General features: G+C 41.3%; 1 protein-coding gene across 4 annotated transcripts in view; it reads right to left on the bottom strand.

The window, feature by feature from the left end:
- Positions 1-12,063, bottom strand: part of arhgap42b (Rho GTPase activating protein 42b) — a 67,890-nt gene that overhangs the window by 35,535 nt on the left and 20,292 nt on the right. For all 4 annotated transcript variants that reach the window (XM_008289501.1, XM_008289499.1, XM_008289498.1 and 1 more), the window contains exons 2-3: positions 11,667-11,762; positions 8,705-8,766 (exon numbers count right to left, since the gene is read on the bottom strand). In XM_008289501.1, the coding sequence (XP_008287723.1) occupies positions 8,705-8,766; positions 11,667-11,762 (158 nt within the window). The remainder of the gene's footprint in view (positions 1-8,704; positions 8,767-11,666; positions 11,763-12,063) is intronic.

A 12,063-nucleotide genomic window follows, 5' to 3' on the forward strand; every position in this document is an offset into this window, starting at 1 on the left:
GCCCTGTGATAGACTGGTGACCTGTCCAGGGTGTCCCCTGCCTTCGCCCTAAGTCAGCTGGGTTTGATTCCAGCCCCCCCCCCCCGCAACCCTAGTGAGGATTAAGCGGTGTATAGAAAATGGATGGATGGATGTTTGGTGTGAATCCGGTCAGGGCCACCACAGTGGACGCATAGTCCCGACAGCGAAACACGGACATGGAAGTGTGATGATACGGAGCTGTGTGAAGGTGTTGGAGGAGAAATGACATTTACAGGGTGGGGGGGACACTACGAATGCCTGTGGATAAGGCAGAAATACTGGCTGACAAGATGACTCCCAGTCTGCACAAGCTTGGCAGAAGAGGAATATTGTAGCATGATAATGATCAAGCACAGTGCCAAAATCACACAAGAGTTTCTGAAGAAGGAAAAAAAAAAAAAAGTGAAAAATATGATTTGGCCAAGCATGTTGCCTCACTTGAATCCAATAGCAACCCCTCCAGCAAAGAGGAGCTGAAAATGTCTTTGAATAGCGGCGGAACATCTCTCCTGAAATTTGGTATCTTCCGTGCCGAGGAGAATTGAGTCTGACAAGAAAAAAAAATAAAGGTGGAAATACAAAGTGTTGTAAAAAAAATATAAGATTTGAACCTCCGAGGAAATACGACGACTTTTTGCTGCATCATGCTTCTACTGTGGAGTTTTTAATACGGCGAGTCTAAAGTGTTAGTTTTTAATTTTGCATAAGAGCAATTACTGCTCGACTCGGTAGTAATGCAATAAGTAATATCATTTTACACAGCAGTTTGCACGCTGTCATCCTTGATTTTGTATATTTGCAGCTCACTTAAAGATACACATCTGCGGTTTGTGAATGCCATAATATATTACTCTGATATAGCTGTCAAAAAAATCAGCAGAAATACCAGGAAAAAAAAATTGAAATTCTCAGTACAACAAACTGTGTTCACTTTTAAAATAAATGCCAGGCAGTGAAACAACTCCTCTGAAGTTTCTTGGTTTTTTTTTTCTCCCCTCCGATTCTCTGCTTGACTTTATTTTTTATAGAACCTAATGAATACATGGATTTGATAACAGCGCAGGAGAAAAAAACTAGAATGCAAGTCATGAAACAAAAAGTCCGTTTTGTATTCTTTTATTCCTAATGGAGCCTAAATAATTAGCTTGTTGCCTCCAATGTGTCTTTTCTAGCAAAAAAAACCCAATGAATTATTTATTAGCTGTATAAAAATACACCAGTTATAAATCTGATGGCACCAAATGGGCCATTATCCATGTCCGTGTGCTTTAAAACAGAGTTTCATTTCTGCTTGGTACAACAGTGATTTAAAGTCCCCTCGGCGCCCAGAAATGTGTTTTTAGTTGTTGCTTCTCTTGGATGTTTGACCTTCATGGTACAGAATGATGTTAACAGTTCAACGCTAGCTGGCTGTTTTCACATTTAAAGTGGAAAGTTTTGCTTTGTGTTTATCCTGCAAAAAAAAAAAAAAAAGGACACGATAAAAGAGAAATATGACATTACTTTTTTTTTTTCGTCGGGGCATTTCAAAACCTTCCTGGATCGTCGTAGATCACAATGACTGGAGCCATTTCAGCTCTGACGCTTTACAGTGTGATGGAGTCGTTGCATCATCCGGGTGGAAAAAGAGAAACTACGATACAGAAGCCGACATTGCTGGATGTCACTTAACAAACATGATATGTGGAAGCTGTTTGTAGTAGTTTCTTTTAATGTTTGGATATTATAGGGCATGTAGACTAGTCGGGAAGGTTACTGAAAGTGAATGTTCACTGATGTATTTGCAATCAGCAGCATATAATAAAACTGTGCAGAAACATAGTTTTACAATACGAACTGAGTAAATGTCTTTAAGTTCAATCTGGAAACATGTGACGCCTGCAGCTGCAACATACTACAACTGTATTATTTTAAAAACAACAGAAAGCCATGACAGTCTTTTAAAAGGTTTTTACTGAACCTGTATCAATTAATGATGATTAATTGACAAATTCCAAAATACCAGCAGCAGACCAGAGGGCTGGACTACGATTAGTGGGTTAGCGAGGTATGTTGAGTTTAAAGTCAGACTTTTCATTGTCACGAAGGTGGCTTATCTCCATGGTAACTGATGCTGTGGAGCTAACCTGGTCAGGAGCAGGTTATGTTCAGAGCTTCGGATTTAAATCGGCTGGACAGAGCGTCTCCCTTTAAACAGATCGTTTTCTGACTATTGTTTATGAGCGATACAGATTCTCAGCTGAGGGAATGTGTTTGATCTGCAGACATGATGAGTTGTGCGTCACTAATATCACTGAATGAAGCCGTGCAGTTACAGTATCACACACTGTAAATATCGTGTTGCCATGGGAACCAGACATGTATTTAGTTGGCACATAGAAATCATATGCTTCTATGTTTGGCTCTGATTTGCTGTCAAGTCCTTTTACACTGCTGCTACTGCAGCTGATAGAACACAGATTATAAAATGGATTATTCTACTGGTATTTATTACAGAGAATATTCAATCCATAACATTCATTTCACTTTGATTGGACCAAAAATTAAAGCGAGATCCTGCATGATGGGACAGTGTCAGACCTAAATGCACTTTAGTACAAGATCATGTTTAAATGCATTAAGTTTAACTTCATCGTGCAGCTGTCAGTTGGAAATCAGCGGCTGCATCGGTAAAATATTATATATTAACATGTTTAACAGTTTTCTACCAGAAGTCTGGCACCATTTGCAGTAGCAGCGCTTTTTACCGTCATAAATTTTTACATTCCTCATTGTTCTCCATTAAAACAACGTGTTGACTAAAGCAGCTGCACACGATCGGTTCATTTAGTGCAGAAGACGAGTCACGTGACGCGTTAAACGCCTCATTTCTATGTGAACATGCACAGAGTCTGAAGCAGAAAGTCTGAGTTGACAAAGAAAGTTTATAACCACCTTCGTGGTTCCTGTAATCTCTGGCTGAGGGCGTTGGTTTTGTCGAGCCGGCTTACACAAAGAAAGCCTGGCTATGTCAAACCTGCTTCGTAGTTATACCCCTCTGCACAAGAAACTTTAAGAAGCAAAAAGAACGTAGCAGCTTCAATGCATCAGCTACAGGATAAACAAACAACATGCAAGCAAACCGTCTGTTCAGTGTTTTCAGTTGTGGATCAGTGAAATGACGAAGGTTTGTTTAAATATCAAACTCTGTCTAATGTCCATTTTCACTCACACCAGTGACAGAGTTTAAAGTTTTATGTTGGCAATGCACTCAATCAAATGCAACTTCAATGCTTAAACCACGTCTTTTTGCATATACTACATAAATGACCACTTTTTAAAATGATTTTAATCGTTCTCAATTCATGCCAAGGTGGCACTGCTGCGAAAACTGTGAAGGAGAAAGCCAGATTTTGGAGAATGAGACCTCCAAAATATGCTCGGTAGTGTAGTCCTGGCAACCTGCCTCATAATCGCTGAACTTGTTATAACCAGCCTGTTTCTGTGAAAAAAAGAGCTTCTGAACGAGCACAGTACCTGCTGTAGCTTATTAAGCAGTGTCAATCACAGTTTCACATCCAGCAGTCATGTAAGTCATTAGCAATTTACAGTTCATTTATAGGAGCAGTAAAGGAGCAAAGAAAAGGCTGCTATCGGTTCAAAGAAGCCCCATTCGAGTATAAACTTCTTGGAAAACTGTATCAAAAAGTCACTTTTCATATCAAAAAGGATTTAAAAAGAAAAAAAAATACTGGGTTTACAAATGACATTAGTTACATTGCTGGCACTCGTATCCCAAGAGGTTTGAAATGTGTACAAGCAGAGAAGAAGTTTTTCTCCCTGCGTCACCAACATTCAAATCAGCTCAAAGTGCAGAGATCAGAGACGCGTTTCTTGCATATTCCTGAGATCTGATGAGACGGAGTGCCAGGTGAAGTGAAGAGAGAGAGAGCGAGATGATGCAAAGAGGATGCTTTTCAAGCAAGTACAGAGGGATGAGGGGGAGAGAGTGTGTGTGTGTGTGTGTGTGCTATGAATAGTTTACTTATTAAACGTAGCGCAGGTGAATGAAGTAAAGCATTCTATAGATTCTGTGACTAGCCACAGCCGCTTTGATTTATTAAGTTTATTTCCATTACTTTGCAATCACGCGTTTTGCCGTTGTCTTACGGCTTCCTCCCGCTCAGCTGTGGCGTGATTTAATTCCTCTTATCCAGTTCGGCCTGTCTCTGCTTGTCATCTCGACTCGTTTCTTGCGCCCTTTGAAATTAGATGGTAGGTAAATAAATAAATAAACAAACAAACCTGCAAATGCGTGCATTAATATGTATCTGTCTTCTTTCTTTGTTTCTTGTTTATGCATACAAATGCTGTAAGAACACGTAAAGGTGTAAAACACTGTTACCTCTCCGTGCCATCCAGACTTCTGACTTTGCCTTTCCTGTATGACGCGCTCAAAAAAACAACAATAAAAAAAACTAGCTGTACACTGAACAAGCTTGACAGCCATCAGATGACTACATGCCAGGGCCTTGCACACATCACAACACGCAAATGAACTAATTGTAAATCCTTGTTTCATCTGGAAATGAGGAACTTCCATAATTTGCACCAGCAAAGTCTCAGGTATTCACATGTATAGTCAGTGCACTGAGAAAAATGCTAGTTACTATAACTTATACATGGTAAATACAGTCGTGACTCGATAATCCGACCCTTAACAATCCGAAAACCTTGCTATCCAACAAGTTTTTAGGAAAACCTAACGGAACCCATGAAAAACAGCCTCAACATACAGACAGCCTTGGATTCCACAAACAATGATAACGACGTATTATCTGACTGAACAATACAACAGATTGGCTACGTTCAGACTGCAGGACTTGATGCTCAATTCAGATTGTTTTTGCGAGTTTATTCAAATTTCCAATTAAATGCGACTTGTATGTGATCTGCTGTGTGAACTTCATACGAACCAAAAGTGTCCCGCATGCACAGTGGACGATACAACGATGCTACACGCAGTGAGCGTGCTCAGTGTTTACGAAAGTAAATATGGATGGTGGCGGTGGAACCATCGATGGTGGAACCAGAGCTGTGACGGCTATCCTAAACTAGCATCAGCAGCCAAGTACTGCCTGTGTGTTCCAGCCACAGAAGTGGTCCCCCGACCGCGTTGAATATTCTGATATTCATCATTAATTGGGCCTGAATATCCAGAGACCAGAAAGTGCTATTCAGACCAGCCCTACGAGTTATTATAACACCTATAAACAATGAATATTAACAACAAATGAGCCTTCCAACATCAAGCCCTCCTTGTATCTTGACCTCCGACAGCCTTGCTATCCGACATAAGAGAAGGTTTTACCTTTAGTGTTGGATTATTGAGTCACGACCGTACTGTTATCTATGTGTCAAAAAGCTTTAATGCCAGATAGTCCAGGAGTTTCACTACTCAGGCTGCCCAGTTTCAGAAGGTAATTTACACATTTTGCTATATTTCCTTCTATATGCACAAAAAGACCAGGATCAACTGAAGTGTGTAACCATGGTGCTGCATGCACATAAAGACAGAATGCTGAGTAACCATGGTGCTTTTAAATGCTTAATATATGTTGGGTAGAAATTACACACAAAAAAAAACAAAACAGTGAAACTAATTTAAATCAAGCAACAAACAAATGTCGACTTTCCAAGCTCTTCATCGTTGGCTAAAACATCCTGATATTAGTAGTTGAGACAGGCCGTTGTTACAGGAATTGTTTCATCTACAGCAAATAAATAATTTACAGCGATTAGAGCTTTTAGGAGAGAGAGGAGGGGGGGAAAGAAAAAAAAACACACACCATGGGTGATATGAATTTATAAATCGTGTCTTTCCGCTTGTAAAATGATTAGGATGACACAATTCTCCATGAAGCTACACAGAGGTGACCCACATCTTCAAAGGGCAACTATTTCCATCATAAAAATTTAGCTACGCTTTGAATGTCAGGAGGGAAATGCTCACAATGAGACGTCACATGATTTTACAACTGTAGCCTGTGTTTGCTACTGCGAGAGCCGCTCTAGACAATGCACAGGAACGCACAGAATAGACGCGGAACAGCTTCAGCAGTTTAATCACAGTATCGGCACACCGATTACCTTAAAACTCAGAGTGTTTGTCCTTAAAGTCACATTTAAGGTGTGACTTCAAACTGAATGTTTTCAGTATCAAACGCTCACCCGCGGAAAGAAAAAAAAAAGGTGTCTGGATAAAGTTTGCAGTCTGCTCCTCCGTGGAATCCTAATGAAAACGTCTCAGGTTGTTACGAAACGCAGGACTGCTAACCTGCAGCTGATCTCATTTGCATATCAGACTTGGTAAATCAGATGCACAGCTTAAGCATGTGGACTAAGATAATTCCTGCCTTGAGACATCTCTCAGTAGGTACCGCCCTCTAAGACGTCTACTTTTACTAATTGAATGCTGAGTGCGAGCGCCGGCTTCTGCATTAACAGAGCGACTCGGTGCAACTAAGAAAGTTGCTCAAGTGAACTTTCAGGAGAAGTGCAAAAGTATTTTCTTTTTTTTTTTAATTTCCAAAGCTGGGATGTAGTTTTAAAGCTTTGCCCGCAGGCATTTTTATTTTTTTCCCCACTGAGGTGAAAATATTGAAGAATTACAGTGAAATAAGAAAGAAAAAGGAAATGCATACGCACCTTAACACGACGTACAAGTATATCGATAGAGTACAAAGCTCTCTATTGTGTCTATTCTGCTGCTGTGACTTCGGAACATTTTGTGGAGTTTGAGGCTAAATCGAGCCTCGCCATATTTCAATAGAGCACCAATTTCTTTCTGAATAAGCCGAGTGGTAGGATATACACATCCAGTCAGACACTTCTGTTTGGTCTGATGGAAGAAAAATATGAAAAGGCTGCAAACCTGAAGACTGGATGTCTTCACTCCACACTCATCCACTTAACACAAACATGACAGCACAAATCAATTGTTCTTGAAGCGGTTACCTGAACAGGGCGGAGAGGCAGGCAGGTGGGTGTTTGTAGTTCTTTTTAAATGTATTTACACAATTCTTTTTGGGCATATTATCATATGGGATGGAGGAGGGAGGTGGGTGTGCGACTCCCTCACATCGGTTAGGACATATGCCCTCCATCCCCCCCACCTTCATTGCCCTTGCCCTTTACGTCATGCCTGGTTTGTCTGGAGCGCCTCAGCATAGTTGGAGGCTTGTTTTCCGACCTTTAGAGCAGCCAACTGGAGCCATAACTGCCACTTTTTGTACAACACGGGGAAAAAAAAAAGAAAAAAAAAAGAAAACGTCCGCCGACTTGAAATTATCTGAACTCAAAAATCCATCACCGAAAACATGAAGCCTTAACTGCTTCTGCCAAAGTTTCTCTGTTGCGCTGCTGTTTCATTGAGATTACACTCCGCATTTTCATATTACTTGACACTGTTTATTATGCTTTGCTCTCTTTGCTGTCAATCATGGGAAACACACGGGAAGAAATCTGCCAAGAAAAAGCTCTCCAAAGTCTATTAGCTTCTGAGTTCGCTCATTGCCCGTGTCCTCACGAACCGGGGTTGCGAAGTTGCACAATTAGTTTCCGTGATCTTCCGGACAACAGCACGCCGCAGCGGTTTGAAGGATTGACGGCATGAATTGTAATTCATTTTGTTATGGAAGAACAAATTGTCATAATTAAACACTTGATTGTTGTGAATTGCAGCTGAACAATCAGTCAGGCCAAACCGAATGGCGTCCGCCGCTGCAGCCACGGCAACGCTTTGCTTTGTTTGTTGGTTATTTTCTTGATTGATTGCAGATAAAATCATGCTTAAAACCAGAATGTTTGAACTTTAGCAAAACAAAGACATACAGAGTGATGTTACGTTACATGACTATTATTTTCTAAACTGATTTTCACTCATTGTTGGGTAAGGTTTATGAAAACATCATGGTTTTGGTAAAATAAACCTTTTCACATCTGCAATAACTATAAATTGCACATAAATGGTTGCAAAAAGAAGTCTTATCGTAAAGAAATCTACAAGAAAACGATCCTACTTCTCATTTGCTTTAATACCTTTGTAAACATTTTTCTAATGAGTTCATCGTCTCAGCTGCAATTTTCAAGTCTTCATCAACGCAGCATGAAATTCATTTTGTAAATTATGATCCTATTCAGCGTAAAAGAGACAATAAAGCCGGATGGGAGCTACTTTGTGATCGCTTCTGTACGGACATGCAGGTCTGAGTCAGATCCAGCCCTCGCTTGTGATGTCTTAAAAAAAAAAAAAGTGACGGCTCAAACACCACATTCAAAGCTTTGAAATGGTAGCTCCCAAACCGATGACTGACATCACAGCAACTATTTTCATCTCTAAACAACTTTCTCCTCCATTTTCTTGGTCGCAAAGGACGAGTCCAGTCCCTTCTAAAAGCAGGGATGGCGACACCACCGCCGCCTTCCAAGACCTGACATGCATTTATTCAGACTGCAAGAGGTCGCCCATGTAAACACTGGTTGCTTAAACCCCCTGAAAATGGAGAAATGTAAACTAGATAAGGTGCAATGTGTGTTTTTGTCATTTTTATTTAGTTTCGGTGTTTTATATCAATCTGTAATTAAGCAAAGGACGCTATAAAAACCTTCCTTTTGCAATCTCGTTTTCAAATTGCATGCTTACCAAACGTCGTCTCTCCTCCTCGACGGTGTTCAGCAGCTGGGAGAACTCTTTGAACGACTGAGCTGAAACACAAAGAGAAATCATTTTTGTCACGCCGTATTAAAAAAAAAGGTGAAATACCGACTGTTTGGTCAATAAAAGCAACAACACGGACGCTACGATCATCCACAATATGTTCACCATTGATCAAGCGCACACAGTGAACCACTACATTCTCATGATAAAAATATATATATATATAAAAAATAAAAAACAACAACTCAGTGGCACAGTGGTCGTTAGACATCAGATGTTCCTGGCACCCCACAAGCTCTGTAGCATGGTGCTAAAATGTTTACAGTATTTGCACCGCGGCGTCAGACCTTTCAGTGAAGCACATTTTAGAACCTAATAAAAGCATGCAGCTGTCCAATTTAAAACCAAGACTAGCAGTAAAAAACAATACTTCAATTGAATGGAGCCCACTGATTGCTTCCCTTTATTTTCTTCCCCTGCTAGGCTCCACAATTTACAGTCACAGTGTAGGGGGGAGAGACTGATGTGGTGGAGATATGCTCACGCCATCTGGGCTATACTTCAGTAGCTTATATTACATTCTGCAGCGCCAGATGAATTCGGCATACGATATATCGACCCTTATTTGCCAGAGAACTGCGCCTTGATAGCTTCGCGGCTTCATTAAATAGAGGGCCGGTTACAACGTGGCCCCCGTTGGTCAGCCCCCTGTGTCACCCCGTGTCCAGCCATTTAGCAGCGGTCGAGCTGCTCCGCTTGCCAAAACAGTAACATCATTATCATCCCTGACAGCCTGGCATGGGAACTCATGCATCATCTTAGACACTTTGGTCCATTTACACACCAAAGCTTTTAAAGACCAGGGAGCAATGATTTTGTGCCAGTGATCCCGCAGGCAGGCTGGCCTCCTATTAACGCCACCAGCTCCTTTATCAACGGCGCAAACCTCTCGGGGGGTAAAGGGCACAGCTGGAACTGCTGATGGGACAAGATTAGACTCTGAAGAAAGGAAATGGGAGTCAAAGTGAGGTTAGAGCTTGCATATCAGTCATTGGTAAATGGAAGGAAGGCAATAGACCTGATGAATCACTGAACGAAATCAAATTTAGTGCCTTAACAATGAGCGAATAAGGAAGATAAGCTCACACGAGAAGAAAGACGTTTCCCGTGTGTGTGTGTATTTTTCTGAGGTGCATGCTTACGATGTTTGATTTCATGGACTCGAATGTTGCCTTTATGCTTTTTGGTCTAGATTCATCCGACTTGTTCCACCGCAGAAGGCTCTGAACCGTTCTCGGAGACTGAAGGATTGACCTTCTGAGAGAGAGGCCTGTAACTTTTCTAAAAAATTTAAATTTCTATAGCCACATCAATCTTTTGGCCCCATTGATTCCTACATAACTGGCGTAGAATGTGAATGTCACTGCAGGAAGTCATAGAGTGGAATCAATAAAAGGTCAGGTGAACCCGTCTGGCAGCACATACAGGATCCTGATGTTATGTGTGTGGGGGTGGGGGGGAAGTTGGGAGCATCAAAGTGAACTATACCAATACTGAATCAAGATCATGGCTGGCATTCTCGCAAGGGTCTAGCTATGTCAGTCAGAAAGCTCAGTTTCATTGATGACTAGATTGATTTCAACAGGCGGTTTCATTTTTTTTCTCCCTCAAACAGTAATCATGGCCTTTTCTCTCCGAGACAGTGAGCAAACACGGCGCAAGGATGTGAGGAAGGAACACTTATAGTCAATGTGTACAAAATAGCACACTTGGAGCCAGAACTTGTGTGCTGCAGATGCGAGGAAGTTAACATTTTTGCACACTGTTATTGTGACATTTTGCATTTTCGGTTTCATATGTTGATCTTAATTTAAACCCCCCCTAATGAATTTTAGCCACACTGGCTATCAAAAGGAGAGCATATTAATCGGTTGCCAACAGATGGCACAGAGCTGCCATCTGAACCGTTTCTATTACGCCGATGGCTTGTATTGTAAACACAGAGACGGTCCAGCTACAGGTGGGCAGCTAAAAATTTCCATTGTCCAATCTGAGATCAACACATCCTTGATTGAAGGCCAAGGAAGAGGAGCATTGCCTCCAATTAAAGTGTGCTTTATTCTAATGAGGCTTGGATTTGGGTGCAGATTTTTCCAATATGCATAATTGGTCTCCTGCACTCGCGGCCATCATTCAGTCGCGGCAGCTTTGTGAGGAAAAAAAAAGAGAGAGAGAGGAGAAGGAAAAAAAAAAGGACTATTCATTTAGCATTCAGATGAACATTACAGCCTCATGTAGAGGAGGTCGATATCCCGTCTAGCCCTCACAGATGGACAGTAATTCAGCAGTCTACATCTCCACGGAGCGAAGGACTCAAGCTGGGGATAATGAGCAGTGCAAAAAAAAAAAAAAAGAGAGAGAGAGAGAGGAGGAAGGAGAGGCCAGACTGGGAGTCCTGCCCATTAGAGCCAGCGAGGCCCTCTGCACAGCTGCTTTCATATTCCTGTTGGAGGCTAGAAGGTTTGCACCTCCATTAATCTCTGACACTGATCACAATTAGTCCCTTTGATCTCTTACAGGCTCGAAAAGATACAAGGAAAGCATCATAAGCAAATCAATAGCATTAATTATACATGCACGGCAGACAACTGTAAGATCTATACTTAAAGCCAAATCCCATTCCAAGAGTTTCTAGGGTATGCAGACTTCTTCTAAAGTGTCTCTTTATTAGCTACTTTCACTGATGGAAAATTGCTTAAATATAATTGCATATGTTGGACACTTCATCCTCAGCCGGAGGACGTGTAGGAAACGGTCGATTGTTTTCCCTCAAGAATCTTTACAGAAATGTCAGGAAAGGTTCTGATTCAGGTGAGAGAAGGAGATGAAAGACGAGAGAGCGAGAGAGAGATATGTGGCCTCCTGGGTCTTGTTAATGTGAACTTACCAATGTTCACCTCATCATCTGTCTCTGCATCACCTATGCACTCAAACTGGAACTCCTGCAGGGACTGGGAGAACTTTTGGACAGCAGCGGAAAGATCTGAAAAAAAAAAAAAATCAGAAGGACTGTGCATTAGATAAAGAACTGCACGAATGAATCACTTTCACAATTTCACAGAATTCAGCAAGTTTAATGCAGCCTACTTGGCCTACGCAGACACTTATCATAAGCGGCTTTAACACCACCTATCAATCTGTGACCTTGAATTTCATGAAAACTTGTAGGTAGAAGAGTAACTGGCTCTGCTTCGGTTCCTCGCTGGATTTCACTAACTAGGATGTAAGTCATCGGACAAAATGTGCTGTGCTCTGTTCCTCATTTAAAACAAAGAAACGCTCAC

Source organism: Stegastes partitus, unplaced genomic scaffold (assembly GCF_000690725.1).
Source record: "Stegastes partitus isolate 25-593 unplaced genomic scaffold, Stegastes_partitus-1.0.2 Scaffold619, whole genome shotgun sequence".
Lineage (NCBI taxonomy): Eukaryota > Metazoa > Chordata > Actinopteri > Pomacentridae > Stegastes > Stegastes partitus.